This window comes from Nicotiana tomentosiformis, chromosome 11 (genome assembly GCF_000390325.3).
Source record: "Nicotiana tomentosiformis chromosome 11, ASM39032v3, whole genome shotgun sequence".
Lineage (NCBI taxonomy): Eukaryota > Viridiplantae > Streptophyta > Magnoliopsida > Solanales > Solanaceae > Nicotiana > Nicotiana tomentosiformis.
In genome coordinates this window covers 101,349,990-101,364,915 of record NC_090822.1, presented here as the reverse complement: position 1 = coordinate 101,364,915, position 14,926 = coordinate 101,349,990, and the positions used below count along the sequence as shown (strand labels likewise).

The 14,926-nt window shown below is 34.4% G+C and overlaps 2 protein-coding genes across 4 annotated transcripts; one reads left to right on the top strand and one right to left on the bottom strand.

The window, feature by feature from the left end:
* Window positions 1-1,338: 1,338 nt before the first annotated feature.
* LOC104106631 (uncharacterized RNA-binding protein C1827.05c-like) lies at window positions 1,339-5,909 on the top strand. 2 transcript variants are annotated; one of them, XM_070188266.1, is made up of 9 exons: window positions 1,339-1,468; window positions 1,919-2,036; window positions 2,608-2,722; window positions 2,847-2,902; window positions 3,974-4,021; window positions 4,126-4,223; window positions 4,573-4,642; window positions 4,844-4,954; window positions 5,538-5,909. In XM_070188266.1, exons 2-9 carry the CDS (start codon window positions 1,938-1,940, stop codon window positions 5,583-5,585), a joined length of 645 nt encoding a protein of 214 aa, XP_070044367.1. In that variant the 5' UTR covers window positions 1,339-1,468; window positions 1,919-1,937; the 3' UTR covers window positions 5,586-5,909. The 2 variants fall into 2 exon arrangements, with proteins under 2 accessions (XP_070044367.1, XP_070044368.1); XM_070188267.1 differs by having other exon boundaries at window positions 1,378-1,468; window positions 1,923-2,036.
* A 1,799-nt stretch (window positions 5,910-7,708) lies between these two features.
* LOC104106629 (aspartic proteinase 36) lies at window positions 7,709-12,132 on the bottom strand. Of its 2 annotated transcripts, none has more exons than XM_009615211.4 (10): window positions 11,765-12,132; window positions 11,156-11,285; window positions 10,821-11,071; window positions 10,493-10,720; window positions 9,780-9,942; window positions 9,538-9,611; window positions 9,345-9,441; window positions 8,946-9,012; window positions 8,446-8,517; window positions 7,709-8,194 (listed from the first exon to the last, which is right to left on the bottom strand). In XM_009615211.4, the coding sequence occupies exons 1-10, from the start codon at window positions 12,004-12,006 to the stop codon at window positions 8,019-8,021; spliced, it is 1,500 nt and encodes a 499-aa protein (XP_009613506.1). In that variant the 5' UTR covers window positions 12,007-12,132; the 3' UTR covers window positions 7,709-8,018. The 2 variants fall into 2 exon arrangements, with proteins under 2 accessions (XP_009613506.1, XP_009613509.1); XM_009615214.4 differs by having other exon boundaries at window positions 10,821-11,068.
* Window positions 12,133-14,926: the final 2,794 nt, after the last annotated feature.

Here is a 14,926-nt window from a genome sequence, read left to right as displayed (position 1 = left end):
AAAATGTGCAGACCGCAGAACCCAATACCTGTATACCTTTGTTTTAATCACACCCCCACTGTGTCCATATTGTCCCACTGTGTCCCCATGTCCCCCTGCCTACCTAAGTCCTGAATATGCTGAATGATGACTTGCAACTAACAATCTTTTTTACTTTGATACAAACAATGGTTCAATCTCGCCGAGGCGACATTATAAAGGGAAAATGTGAATCTTTTAGGGGTCGAGGTAGAGGTACCTTGCCCCTTGGCCAACCTAAGACCATCAAAAAGAAATCCACAACAGACAGAGGGAGAGATATAGACCTCTCAGAGTCTAGTTCCTATGTCCCATCTAGGGAAGCTTCAGAGGGCAACTCAGCCTTTGTTCAGGAGGAGCAGCCAGCCACATAGTCGAGGTCAAAGGGAGATACCAGCTCAAGGATAATCCCTCTTCATCTCACAATACCTCTGAGGGGTCAGAGAGTGATAGCCAGACCACTGAGCCAGCAACTACACCAGACACATAGGCATAGACCGTACAGGATATCCCCGATGATGGTAGAGGGGGAGATTGTACATCCACGTGTGTGGAGAGATCAAATAAGAAGGAGATCTGGGGGGTAGTTTTGTTAGTTTGGCTGCCTTACTGATTTTTGTATGTGCTTGCAAGTGCGGTCTTTGACACTTGAATGGCAGTTCCTATTGAAGGACTTGGAAAAATACAACCCGGCGATCTTGAGGTAGTTCAGAGCAAGAAAGGGTTGGATGTGATTTACACTAGTGTTAAAGAAATTTCATTACACTATATATTATTAAAGAGATGTGCCTCGAAAGAAAATCCTATTACACTATTGACTATTAAAGAGATGAGTCTTTGTGATTTAATGAAATTTAATGTGTTCATATGTCATGATTGTTTGAAAGAACTATGAAAGAAAATCTTGAGTATAACACTATTGACTAATAAAGAGATGTGACATAATTTGTAGTTTTTAGTTGTCTAATCAATGAAATTATTATGCTAAAATGTGAGGATTGTTTCAAATTTTTCTTAGTCCTTCCAAAACAAAACAGAAGAAGTTTTCGAGCCCAGTCGAGGAATATGTGATGCTAGGGGCAAGTGATCCTGGAATTTTAAACTAAAATCTTATGAAATGGCTAGGGGTACTTTTGTTCAAAATATACTCGCATTTAAGTGAAATGGCTAAAGTCCAATAGCTTTTTTTAATTGTGGCTAAACGTTAATAGCAGAGGTAAAGAGTGGCTAATTACTAATAGTACACGTAGATATCGTATTAATAAGCCCAATTGTCATTTAGCCCAACAAACTTCAAATTCACAAAGCCCATATCCACTCTTCAAATTGAACATAATAATAAACTCAGCATAGGTTTGTTATTCCTGTCACAAACCCCTTAAACTCGCGCTTTGCTCCTCTACATCTCTTTCTCCGGCCGACGCCTCCTTTCTTCAGCTCCCTTATTCTGGTAATAAGTTTACTCAAGACTTCTGTCTAGCTTTGTTCCATAAGGAGAACCTAAGTTGTAATTTTAACTAGCTAAATCTACATCCTTCTTTTTTGTTGCTAGTGCGGGAAATAATGGCTCTTTTTTCAGTAGTCGTTTATGATTTTACATGTTAATTTGTATTTTTACTCGCTATCCATGTGATAAATAGGTCCAAATTTGTGGTTGATAATATATCTGGTGAAACTAATGAAACTATTTTAGGTCGACCAAGAATTTTAACTAGTTAGAATTTGTATTCCTTTTTTCCGGCTACCTGTGAGTAATAATGGCTCATTTTTATAGTTATTTATATCTTTTACAGGTTAATTAGCTTTTGAATTGCTACCCATATGATAAATGGGTCCAAAATTTGTACTGATATGTTATATTTCCAGTGATGGTAATGATTTTTTATTTTTTTTTGGTTAGCAAGCTTATTTTGACAGAGATGGGTGGTGCTAAAGCGAGGAAGAAAGACATAACTAAGAAGTTGAAGAAGGGTGCTACCGAATTATCTGCTTCTAAAAATAAAGCTGCTGACTTTTTGGTATGTTTATGCCATATTACAATTTGTAAAGCGTCTCGATGCTCAAGAAAGAAACATTGAGAACCGTTTTGTTTGTTCTCGTTTTTTTATTTGTAGACCACAAGTTTCAAAAGTAACTGACCCTAGTCAAATAACATCACATAAAATGGGACGGAGAGAGTACTCCCTTCGAGGAATTCTCTCCTCTAGAATAATGGCTGGGGATAGTTTTCTTTTTGGTGAAGATGCTGGGACAAAATTTAGTGCAGTCTTTAAGAACTTAAAAGTTTTAGCACTACAGTTTAAACAGATTTTGCTGGTATGTAATTTTCAGCCAACGTGTATTATTCATGCTCAGTTATTCCCCACATAGCAGTAATTTACCATAAGAGTATGGGGGTGCATCGATCATATAAAAGTTGCACTCTATGTCATTTCCTTTGTTTGCTGTGCTTTGTGTAAACTACGGTGTCATTACTGTAAGGGAAAAAGTGTATCAGCAGTTTTGGTTTTTAAGAAGAGAAGAAAGTAGAGGACTTTCTTTTGGCAATGGCTTACTTTTTCTGACTTGTGTTTTCCCCATACAAAATAGCCATTGGAAGGTGGGCCGGCTAGGAAACTTCCAGATATTGAAGTGCGGGAAAGTAAAGCGACAGTGTTGTATATTGGAAGGATTCCACATGGATTTTATGAGAATGAAATGGAAGGTTTGCATTCTCACATTGTGTTTTTCGTCCCCTTTCGAATGAGCCCCTTCATCGTTTATCCTCCTTGTAGCATTACCAAGTTAAATAACTCTGTTGTGCCGTTTTCTGCTGCTGTTGTCTTTAGGTTTCTTTAAGCAATTTGGTACAATAAAGAGGCTTAGACTTGCAAGGAATAAAAAGGTTGATACTCCAACTAATCATTTATGTTTTATTTGCTCTTGTGTAGTTTGATTTCTTTGTCTGGTTTTATTTTCTTGACCAGTTTTCATTTGTATGCTTGTTGTCACAATCTGAAAACTTCAGAATTAGAAAGACCCAAGCTTGTCGGAAATGGGCTTACTCAAGTTCTTAAAAGTGATGACATTTCTCATTATCTGTGATTAGTGATAGTAATTTAGAAAGGGTAGCTGCAGTGGCTGTAGATTTTAGCATATGATTAACTGATTCCAGAAAAAAAAAAAAGAGCACATGATTAGCTGTTGAGTTTTGCTGCAGTATGATTCCGTGTGTGAACATCCAAGTTCCCTACTCCCAGCCACATTTTCCAACAAAATCCTTATTAGCATTTGCCTAGGTGTAGCCTTTTTCTATCATACGTAACTGTAGCGCCAGATATTTTTTTCTTTCAAAAAAAAAAGATTGTATCCTTCCCATTCTTTATGGGGTGTTGTAGTCTGTCATCTGTGAAGCTAAAAGCTACTACTTGTAAATTACTTTTCCTTTGCGTAAAGATTTTGATGCGTTCATCTTCTGAATATTTAAATTGTGGTCCAAAATTATGTGTGGCTTAGGAACTAAGGGCTTCGAGTCAGATTTATCCTTTAAATTTCTGTTCACAATACACTTGTATCTTTCTTATTGTCTTTCTATGCAGTAATCTTTTGATTTTGTCCTTCCTTCTGTTATCTTGTGTCTTTTCCTCATGACAGACAGGAAATTATGTGTGGCTTAGGAACTAAGGGCTTCGAGTCAGATTTATCCTTTAAATTTCTGTTCACAATACACTTGTATCTTTCTTATTGTCTTTCTATGCAGTAATCTTTTGATTTTGTCCTTCCTTCTGTTATCTTGTGTCTTTTCCTCATGACAGACAGGAAATTATGTGTGGCTTAGGAACTAAGGGCTTCGAGTCAGATTTATCCTTTAAATTTCTGTTCACAATACACTTGTATCTTTCTTATTGTCTTTCTATGCAGTAATCTTTTGATTTTGTCCTTCCTTCTGTTATCTTGTGTCTTTTCCTCATGACAGACAGGAAAATCAAAGCATTTTGGCTTCATAGAATTTGAGTCCCCTGAGGTTGTTCCTATTCCTGAGCAATTTATCCGTATTTACAGAATCCCAGAATCCATCCGGACATTTTCTTTCTATTATCTTATCTTGTTTTTTTGGGACAATTGCAGGTTGCTAAAGTGGTTGCGGATACTATGCATAACTATCTATTGTTTGAGCACTTGTTGCAAGTTCGTCTTATTCCTCCTGAACATGTTCATCCCAGATTGTAAGAGTTTCATTTTTTTAAATGAATTGTTATGGATTAAATTCATCTTGTAATTTCATATTTTTTGGATCGCTAAGTGGAAGAGCTCTTCAACGCTCTTTTCTTTTCCTTTGTTCTTTCTTTTTTGTTTTCTTTTCGGGCGAGGGGGGAGTTGGTGCCTAAAACAATATTAGGCGACTAATCTTCCATTTCCAATCTTGTCATTCTTATTAAATTGAATCTGCTACTACGTGTCCTTGCTTAGGGAGGGTAATGGCTTGCAAAAGACTTGTTAAAAAGAAAACTATAATGGCTTGCTGAAGTCGTGGTTGAATTAATGTTTTGCTCTATTTTGTATATTTGGTTCCAGGTGGAAAGGTGTGAACCGCTGGTACAAACCGTTGGATTGGGTTAAAATTGAAAGGAAGCGTCAAGACAAGGTGGGGTTTTGACCATGCGCGTGTGTGAGATATACAGATATTTACATGATTGTGCGAAAGTTCGAGATACATTGCTTTTTGTTCTATGAGCTCTCAAGTTTACATAGTAGTGCAAAATGTGAGATACATGGTCTGGTAGTCCTATGAGGTCTCATTGACCCTTTTTAAATATAAACTAAATGAATGCTGATAACTATCCAGGAAAGAACATTAGAAGAGCACAACAGGTTGGTTGAAGGAATTCTAAAACGTGACAAAAAGAGGCAAAAGAGGATCGAGGCAGCTGGAATTGATTATAAGTGCCCAGAAATGGTAAGAGACACAGTTTCTTTATTACATGTACTAATATCTTGTGCTGCAAAGTCTACTTATTTATTGCATGTTACTAACTGGTCCAGGAACTACCTTTTTTTTATCTTTGGCTAATTTGGCAGTTATTTGAGTAGTATTTCCGTTGCATGAGAAATCATTTAATGATTGATCATGATGTCTTTGTTGAATAGGATATATTACACAAGAATTGTTAACAAATAAAATTAAGGAATTTGCTTGTATAATCTCAAGGATGGTAAAAAAATGGTTGTTCCATCAGAAACATATAAAACGGCAAAGAAGGCATCATGCTTGAGAAATCTATGTTTAAATAGCCATTCCTTCAGAGACATAAAATATGAGATTTTAGATGTGTTTCATAGTACATGAAGCTGTTGTATGTTATATCATAAACAGCATATGAGAATGGCTTTAAGCTCAAGAAGATAGAAAGGAAACCTTCACAACTTATGTAGGCAGACGGAAAAGTGGAATGCCGTCCTAACACTTCTGGAATTAGGTGTTGAAAGTTCCGATTAGGAAAGCATAAAAGTGTATTTAACATTTACAATGTAAGTTGCAGGTGGGTGCGATTCAGGCTGCACCAAAGAAGATCAAGTTTGCAGATTAGATCATTCTAAGGCTAGTATATGCGCCAAAAATAGTATCTATGGCAACAAGCAGATCAGTATGCGTGTGCGCTGTGCGACTGAGGATCCGCTGATTTGGAAGGTTGCCGGCCACATTATTTTGCTAGTGTATACTGCCAATGATCTCTGGACTATCGATAACCTTGGATTTCTTCAATTTTGACAATGAGAAGACGAGGATGAATTTTGCATTTTATATATGATTGTAAACCGTGAATCTATCATCTATTTACTGTAGAGCAGTTGCTTTTCTTCTTTTGTCCTAACCTCAATCAAAGCTATCAGAAACTTCTTTTTCTTTCTAACGTGGGTTCAGGTTTTCTTTCAAAAAATGATCCTACGACTTTACTATTTGTATGATTCTATCGAATATCGTTCATTAGGAAAAAATTAATGCTATGAAAACTGTGGAATTTACCCCCTTTTCGTTTTTAGATCAAATAGTATTTACAGTATTTGTCTAGTACTAATTGGGGAAAATTGACCTTTTATAGTGACGATAGTAGGCCATTGACTTTTTATTATAATGCAAACATTCGCTGGAATTTGATCTTACTTTTACCCCCTTTTCGTTTTTAGATCAAATAGTATTTACAGTATTTGTCTAGTACTAATTGGGGAAAATTGACCTTTTATAGTGACGATAGTAGGCCTTTGACTTTTTATTATAATGAAAACATTCGCTGGAATTTGATCTTACTTTTAATCATCTCTACAAAATGCCTTAGCGCGTATTACTCGATACATTCAAGCCTCAGACGTAATACAAAAAGAGATAACAGACATGTTTCTATTAGTGACCTACAGTACTATTTTTCTCTGAATTTTATTTACTTGAACATCCTTTTCCTTCACTGCGATCCAACAAGTCGGTGAAGCCAACGCAAGATTAGGGCCGTACCCTTCATTCTATGGTGACCCAAGCTCGAGCTGGCTTCTTGGGAAGCCTGTTCCCAAGACGCTCACGGCCCAACTGACCTGCCAGCGGTAGTGGGAATTCTCCCATTTCTTGGTCAAAGACTTGGGAGTTTGGGAGATAGATCACATCTTGGCCAAATGCCAATCCTCCTAGTTTGAAAGAGAAAGAATGCAAATGTGCAAAAAAGATCACTCCTAACTAATCGGGTGTCACTTTTTATCTTTTTATACTGCCCTATTCTTGTAGATAGATCAAGAAAGAACCTTTGGATCGAGATCCTATAACTATTGATTCTAATTATTTTTTTATTTTTGCTTTCATCGAATATGTCTTAGGATCCACGTGTTAGGTAACTTTCTATGTATTTTATTTTGGCAATCGTGTGAATGTGTGATATATCCTCCCTAGTTCCTACTCCAATATTTTGTTCCTCTATTTCTAGACGTCCTCTTATCTTAGAATTTCTTCTCTTTTTGCGATAATATTGCATACTTTTTATTTCTTGTCGTCCTCAATTCTTTCATTAATTTTTCTTTAGATTTTGTAATATCACCAATCAAAGGAAAATTAATTTTAATCTTTGAACATTACTTCATATCAATTATTATATATGATCAATATTGATTGAGAACCTTAATGGCTAAGAGTTGAAAAGTTTCAACTCCCGTCTTACTCTTATTCCAGTTTTATCTTACGTTACATATTTTATGCATTGTTAATTTTAACAAATGATAAGTATACATCAAGTTCAAATACAGCATGTTATAAAACTTTATTAGTTTTCTTGAAAAGTTTATCAAGTGGAACTCGTCCAATGGAAGTCAAGTTGAAAGCAGGGGCGGATCTACAATGTCATTTATGGCTCACGTGGATTCTAGTTTAAAAAAATCTACTAAATCTCTCTAAAGATTTGATCACATATTTAGTTATTATTGTATATTAACTTAGCTCGTTGTAAAAACCCATAAACATCAAATACTGAATCCGTTCCATTTTATTAAAAAGGAGCTGATACACGTGGTGTCCAGCAATTTCAGTATGAGGACACTTACATATACCTACCATACCCCCCAAAAATGCAAGAAACCGTCAAAGGCAAGACACTAAACATACCTTTGTTCCCTTTTATATTCACAACACACAAGACAAATACTTTTCCATCAGCTGGCTGAAGAAAACTTATGATTGTGCAGAGTATTTAACAAAATTTTCATTCCAAAAAAATCAAATGTTTCTCTGTACGGATAATATTGTAATACACCTGTGTATAAATCTACTTTACATGAAATTTTAACCACTACATGAGTCTATAAGTTGAACAAACAACATATCTAAGGCTACCATTAAAGGCACCTAAAAATTTTGCAATCCAGATCTGAAGACAGATCTTCATCGATCGCTGTAAATAAATAACTACAGGACAGTCAGCTATACAAAAAAAAATTAAAAAAAATACAAAAAAGAGAAAATTGAGCAGTTTGATACCTAAGCTGTGTTACAAGACTGAGTTAGTGCCACGCACTAATACATGTAACACAGAAGTTAGAATGAAGCTTAATAACAGCTTGTAAGAGTCAATACGCGGTGAACTGTTGTTACCGATCTGTCCTGCATTGACATACTCAGTTTTCCCTCTGCTTGTGGTGGACGAAACATTAACAGCCTGCGAACCTGATATTTAAACAACAGGACGTGTGTTAGCATAACTTGATAACTGACTTAACTTATACTTTAATATACCACAGGACGTGTGTTCCCTATTTCGTCTATTGCAAAAAGTTCTTTTTCCTGGTAGTACATTTGAATCCTGAAATATAATACTGTATATCGAGTTCAGTCAAGTATTTACAACTTTAAAAGCTGTAAGCAATGTGTACTTATTGAGTTTGGCCAAAAATCATCTGAATAACAATATGACTTACAATCGTAATTGGCCCATCCAATCCGTTGTCCAGCCAAATCGTAAACAATAATCTTGTCTTTTAGAACAAGGTCTGCACATAAATATAAACATATGAGTCAAAAATAATAAACTACAATGACGCAATCATCAAAACAAATGCTTATTAACATATATCAAATATGTAATAAGAATTATGAGTCACGAAAGGGATCAAAAGAAGTACGGGCAAAAACTGTAGCGTAAAAAAGAGATCCCACAGTCACATATGAAAACGAAAGCAATAACGAGCACAAATCAGGTAAACGTCTATCAGGTGAACTGGTATAGGGAAATTTTTTGTTGTTATAGTCCTTTAAAATTAACAGGATGTATACGAATCTCAATAACCAATTTAGCTCAGTAACATAGCAAGTAGAAATCAAAGAAAGAGATTGTGCCATGAGAAACACAAAAAAGGGAGTTCGAAACTGAGATCAGGTGCAGGGAAAAAGTCCACTCGTTTGACTTAAAGGAGATTACCTCCTAAAATTGTCAATCCTTGGCCCGGAATTTTCTGAAAGCCCATGCACCAGACAGCGGCGCCACCCTACAAAAGCAAGTGGCTAACTGAGTGCAAAACTAATTAAAAGCAATAGATTACTTTGACAAGTAGATTGCAGCTGCAATCACAATTAAATAGCTTTTGGCTACAGTCAAGTTTGGTGAACATAATGGAATAAAACATTGACAAAATAAAAAGTACCACATTAACGAATTTCTCTCATTCTTCGAAATGATAACTAAATGATAATTAGAAGTAAGTTTTGAGCAGGTCGACATGCTTAAAATATACCATAAGTAGGTAAAATAGGGGCAAATGGAATGAAATCATCTGCAGCTTAAGACTACATCAATTAGTTTAAAGAAAATTCGACTTACAATGGAGTTTTGCTGTATAAGGTAGTCCGCAGCCCTTAATACCATTGTTGCACCACCAGCAAAGGTCAAACTAACTGTTGGAAATATATCACCGACGCTGAGCACAAGAAAGAGGCGCTAGTCATATTTTTGGTACAAACTAAAGTAAAATCATCACAAAGAAATGAGACTGTGTCGAGAAGTTTTAGAAAACCTGGAGGTGGTTAGATAACACTGGTTTCCCTTGGTAACAAGTGGGCGCACATTCTGTGAAACAGCTTGATTGATCTGCATGAGACAAAAGACTGTAAGTCGTAAGGACCATTTCTGATGATATTTACCAACTTTGTTTCAGTAGTACATTGATAACGGTACAGCTGAAGTGGATTCAAGCGAAACTTTTTCTAAATCACAACTGGCACGGAATTCACAGAATCTGCCTATACGATAACTTACAGCATTAATAAAAGGATCATAAGCTTCTTCAGCAAGATATGCCAGAGTCGTCCCGGAGTCAACTATGGTTCCTCTGTTGCTTGATGTTTCAAATACTTCTGGACTAATAGGCATTGTCTGCCCATTGAGAGCAATACTCTGAAGATTCAAGTTGTAATGTGGCCTGGTAACCCCAAAAAAAAAAAAAACGTGTTACATTCATGGTAAAGTTGGGATATCTCTATTCTCTGGAAATATGTAGGTAGGTGAAAGATATCCGAATCAAATGGTCATATCTATCTCTTATCGAAATTACATTTTCTAAAAATTAGGAAATCACTGACAAGTCATTCAAGTAACCAACTGGAAACCAGTTCTTTAGTCCACAATCTTCATTTCAATTTGAGCAATCAACAGACAGATTGAGTTCAAAAATCAGAAGACAGATGTTCAGTCCAATTCTTGTTTATAATCAAAAATAGGAAACTTCACACAAAATCTGGGTAAGCGAATTTCTTAGTCAAATGTGTGACTTTTGATTGCTTCTTTTTTATCATCTTAGACGAGATCTTGTTAAAGAACTATCAATCAAGAACACCTCTGCTATGCCGATATTTGGCAGAGATCAGTAAGCTTTGCAAGAAGTTTTGGCACAGAAAACGGAGAACATGGTCAGGGATTATCTAGAAAAACAAATGAAGTCATGCAAGCCCACTATGAGAGAGATAACATACTGTGATGGGACAAGTGGAGTGTAAACTAAATTTGGCTCCACAATCTGACCTAGCACCAAGATACCACCTCCGCCGTTACTTCCTTTCAAGCAATGGGAAAACACATTTGGCGTCACTCGTTGGGAGGAAAGTTGTGCGATAACTGATAAGCCCTGCTGCCCAAATCCAAAGATCCCATCAATTGCTCTATCTGGCTTAGTTAGGTCACCGGTCTGTGAAGTGCTACATCTGTGTCATAAAATCCCAACAACAATAAGGTTAAACAGTGACCAGTAGCGGAAAGTTGATAAATTCCCATCTCAAATTATAAAGATGATTGATAGCTCACCCAAAAACAACAGGAGCAGACGAGTTCGACGTCAAAGAATTCCCCACGATTGTATCGAAATGCATAAAATCTGCTACATAATAACCTGATGTCCCACTGCCATCACCATACTGGAACGTGTAACTGCACTGGTTTTGAGTAGAACAACCAGAGTCAGAAGATTGTTCTCCAAGAGCACATCTTTGGTCCGAACATGAGATCGGTCGAGCTGTTGACGAGGTTGATGGATCAAAGAAGTCTAGTTGAATCTGCTAATGGAAAGCAAAATGCAATCAAGCAGTATTCTTACAACTCTACGCTAACATGGCAATTTGCAGGAATAATGGTATCCAAACCTGAAGTCCACTAGAAGTCGGGCAACCATTACAAGAAGCACAACTAACCCACAAGACATCACTCCCAGTATCTATCTGTACATAGAATTCCTTTGGAGGGGAACCCAACTGAACTCTTGTAAAGTAAAGCCTGAAACAAAATGATATCCTCAACTAACATTCACTATGATGGATATATAACTTGTAAATCAATCATAAAACTACTCCAGGAAATGATTACCCTAAGCCAATAGACCAGTAAAAGTAACATTAAACCAAGAAAGATAGGGTAAAACAATCCAGAGGCAATCAATCCACCTTAATACATACTCAAGCTACAAACAATAAATTGAAACAGTAATACAATACTATTGCCACCAGACACTTTCTTTCTCCATTAAATTCATAAAAAAGAAACAAAAAGAGAGCTACCCAATTTCCAATATAAACTTTACATAAAGAAAGTAACCACTATTACCCAAATTATCAATAAACTAATTAATTATCAGCTAAACTTCATGAAACAGATCATCAAGAACAGTTGTTGAAGCTAAAATCATGTCATCATTCAACACTTCACTAATAAAAACAACACAAAATAGAGAAGAATTTGTATTAGTAATTTAATACCCAACAAGAAATGGATCATAAGTGCCTTCAACAGGGAAATCAACAACCCCATAAGAAGATTGCAAGATTCGTCCATGTCTAACTCGGTCACGCGCTTTGAGTTGACTCACTTCAACTCCATGACTCGTCGGAAAAGCTCTTTCTAACGGCAGTGTCATCGTCATTCCATCACTCACCACCGCCGTCGCCGTCGCCGGTAAAAACACACACACAAACACCAAATATACCACCGGCGACATCATCACTTTAAACTCACCGACAGATAAATTTGTATACGTATCTATAGGTTGGTATGAGACATATCAACAGATATTAATATATTTATGTATTATATATGCGTATATATATATATATATATATATATGACGAATGAGTATTTTTGTATGAATAAAGAGAAGAAACAGAGGGAAAAAAGAGAAGGAAAGAATCGAGGGAAAAAGTAAGCACTCTGTTTTTGCTCCTTTTGAGAGAGGAAAAAGAGGAGAGTGAAACGATAACGGAATTTTTTCAAATGGTGGAATTGTGTTGCGTATATATATATATTGTCTAAATATATTATCCAGATGTACTATATGAGTACAAGTTACTTTAATGTATAAATATTATTTAATATTTTGGGAAAGCTTATTTAATGCACGACTCTTACCGTTTCAATTGATATATAACCAAATTTATCTTGCGTAAAGTTTATTAAAAAATACTTTTGGATTTTATAGTATTAAATCTGTCATGAATTTATTGCTAACAGTATGTCGTTGAGATTAAAAAAAAATAAAAATAAAATTAATTTTAAATATAGATTGATGTTATTCTTTTTAATGGACTAATAAAAATTAGTACTCTCTCTGCTCCACAATAAGTGATTTTTGGTTATTTTCACACAGATTAAGAAATTCACATTTTATCATTCATTAGCAATGAAATCGACCATATTAACATTTATTATCTCTTCACATAAACACTCCTAACACATACTCCAACACTATTTACTCCAATGGCAGTCTAGGAAAAAATAATTAATTCATTCTTGAAATATGAAAAAATCGCTTATTTTGGACCACAAAAAATGATCAAAAAATCACTTATTGTGGACCGGAGGGAGTACGACATAAAATGTAACAAAGGTGGAAGCAGGGGCATATTTAGGGGGCCAAAAGGGGTTCACCTTATTCGCCGGAAAATTACACGGTACATATAAGACAAAATTTATTTTGTATCTTTATATATTATATTTTGAATAGTGGTCAATGGGGTTCGAAATTTTTGCAATGTCATTAGTTTAATTCCCACTAGTCATGATCTCATCAGACACCGTCACTGGGTAGAAGAGTACAACAACAACAAAAAAAACCAATGTTATCCCACGTAGTAGGATCTGGAAAGGTAATAAGCAAGGACATTAGATTTAAAGGCAAACTAATAAGAAATTCACATAATAATGCAATCATACTGAGCAACGAATAAAGCAATAACGATAATTGAGAAATAAAAGTAGAAAAAAATGATATAAAATATAAAATGATAAGATTTATTAGAAATTTAAATCAGAAAGCGGTTTGAGTTATAATGACAAAAATCATACAAATGTAAAATATCACGTAACTTAAATAAAGTTAAAAATAAAAAATATTAGGCAATGGAAGGATACCAAGCAATAAAGCATCATTTTAAAAGAGGGTTGACTTTAGTAATTAAATCTAAAAATCAAAATTTTAGTAAAAAGTCAAAGGAGAAGAAAAACTTAATTTATAGGGATATAATACAAAAATATCAATTATTAAAAAAATTAGTAGAATTATAACTAATAAAGAAAAAACTAATTTATATTTTGGACGAATTCAAATGAATATATACAATGGAAAAAGTTTCAAGAAAAAAATTTAGGAGTAAGAAAAATATATATTTATATTTATATTATATTAAAAAAAGAGAATTAACAAAAATATTAAGTCAAGTAACAAGCTAATAAAACGTCATAGTAAATTAAAAAAAATACTAAATATAGTAGATTACGTAATAAATAAAAGTGAGAAACTAAAAAGTTATTCGATGACCATATGAATCTTTTCTAATTATATAAGACTTTTTATTAGGCATGTTTTACTGGATAAAAGGGAATTGAAATTTAATTCAATCAATATGATATAATGTGGTCAAACAAATTAGATAACACAATATGATTTATATTCTACGCTTATCGAGCGGATACTATATTTGTCATAATTAATACTTTGGGAAAGTTTATTTAATACACGACTCTTACCGTTACAATTTATATAATCTAATTTATCTTGAGTAAAGTTTAATAAAAATTACTTTTGGATTTTATAGTATTAAATATGGCATGAATTTTTGCTAAAAGTATGTTGTTGAGATTAAAAAATTAAAAATCAAATTAATTTTAAATATAGATTGATGTTATTCTTTTTAATGGACTAATAAAAGTTAGTACCACATAAAATATAACAAAGGTGGAAGAGTACTACAACAACAATCCAGTGTAATTTTACATAGTAAAGTCTGAGGAGGATAAAGAGTCTGTGGACCTTACCCCTACCTTGTGAAGGTAAAAAGACTATTTTCGAAAGAACCCGGGCTCAAAAAAAAAAAAGAAGCAGGAATAAAAATTGGAACAAAAGCAAGAAAGGTGGAAGAGTGGATTTTTTTTTTCATTCTTTTGTTGAATTTAAGTTATAAATATTGATAATGTAAATAATTAGTCCACTGTAATTGATATTTCATGTTGATATTTCACCAACTATACTATATATTATTGTACCATATAAAGTACAATGAAGATTTACCTATGTTAATGTATACTTTATTTTATAGTGTAAAATTTCGTATAGCAGTGAACAAAACTTTTAAATATATATTCATCAAATGTTGTGAAGCATGCTTTCTTTTATTAATTCCATTTTTATTGTTATTTTGGTCCTATATTCCTCTATAGTTGGTTTGTTAGTTGGGGAAGCTTCACTCTGTCAGAGTAAATTAGATTATACTCTAACTACGAATTTTTTAGATTATCTTTCATTACTTGGGATTGTAAGGATTTTTATTTCTATTCCTTGCATTAATAGAGATTCATATAAAAACGAGTTTTACCCATCTGAAACAATCAGTAAAATAATTATCATCTTTGCAACTGGAACTGGGGTG

Bases quoted from the DNA above. Each gene is read 5' to 3' on its own strand.
- LOC104106631 (XM_070188266.1), top strand. From the start codon at position 1,938: ATGGGTGGTGCTAAAGCGAGGAAGAAAGACATAACTAAGAAGTTGAAG. The intron at 2,723-2,846 runs GTTTGCATTCTC...TGTTGTCTTTAG, and splicing joins TTATGAGAATGAAATGGAAG to GTTTCTTTAAGCAATTTGGT. The intron at 4,022-4,125 runs GTTGTTCCTATT...GGACAATTGCAG, and splicing joins TAGAATTTGAGTCCCCTGAG to GTTGCTAAAGTGGTTGCGGA.
- LOC104106629 (XM_009615211.4), bottom strand. From the start codon at position 12,006: ATGATGTCGCCGGTGGTATATTTGGTGTTTGTGTGTGTGTTTTTACCG. The intron at 9,612-9,779 runs GTAAGTTATCGT...TGTCTCATGCAG, and splicing joins ATGATCCTTTTATTAATGCT to ATCAATCAAGCTGTTTCACA. The intron at 8,195-8,445 runs GTAAGTCATATT...TTTAAATATCAG, and splicing joins TGGATGGGCCAATTACGATT to GTTCGCAGGCTGTTAATGTT.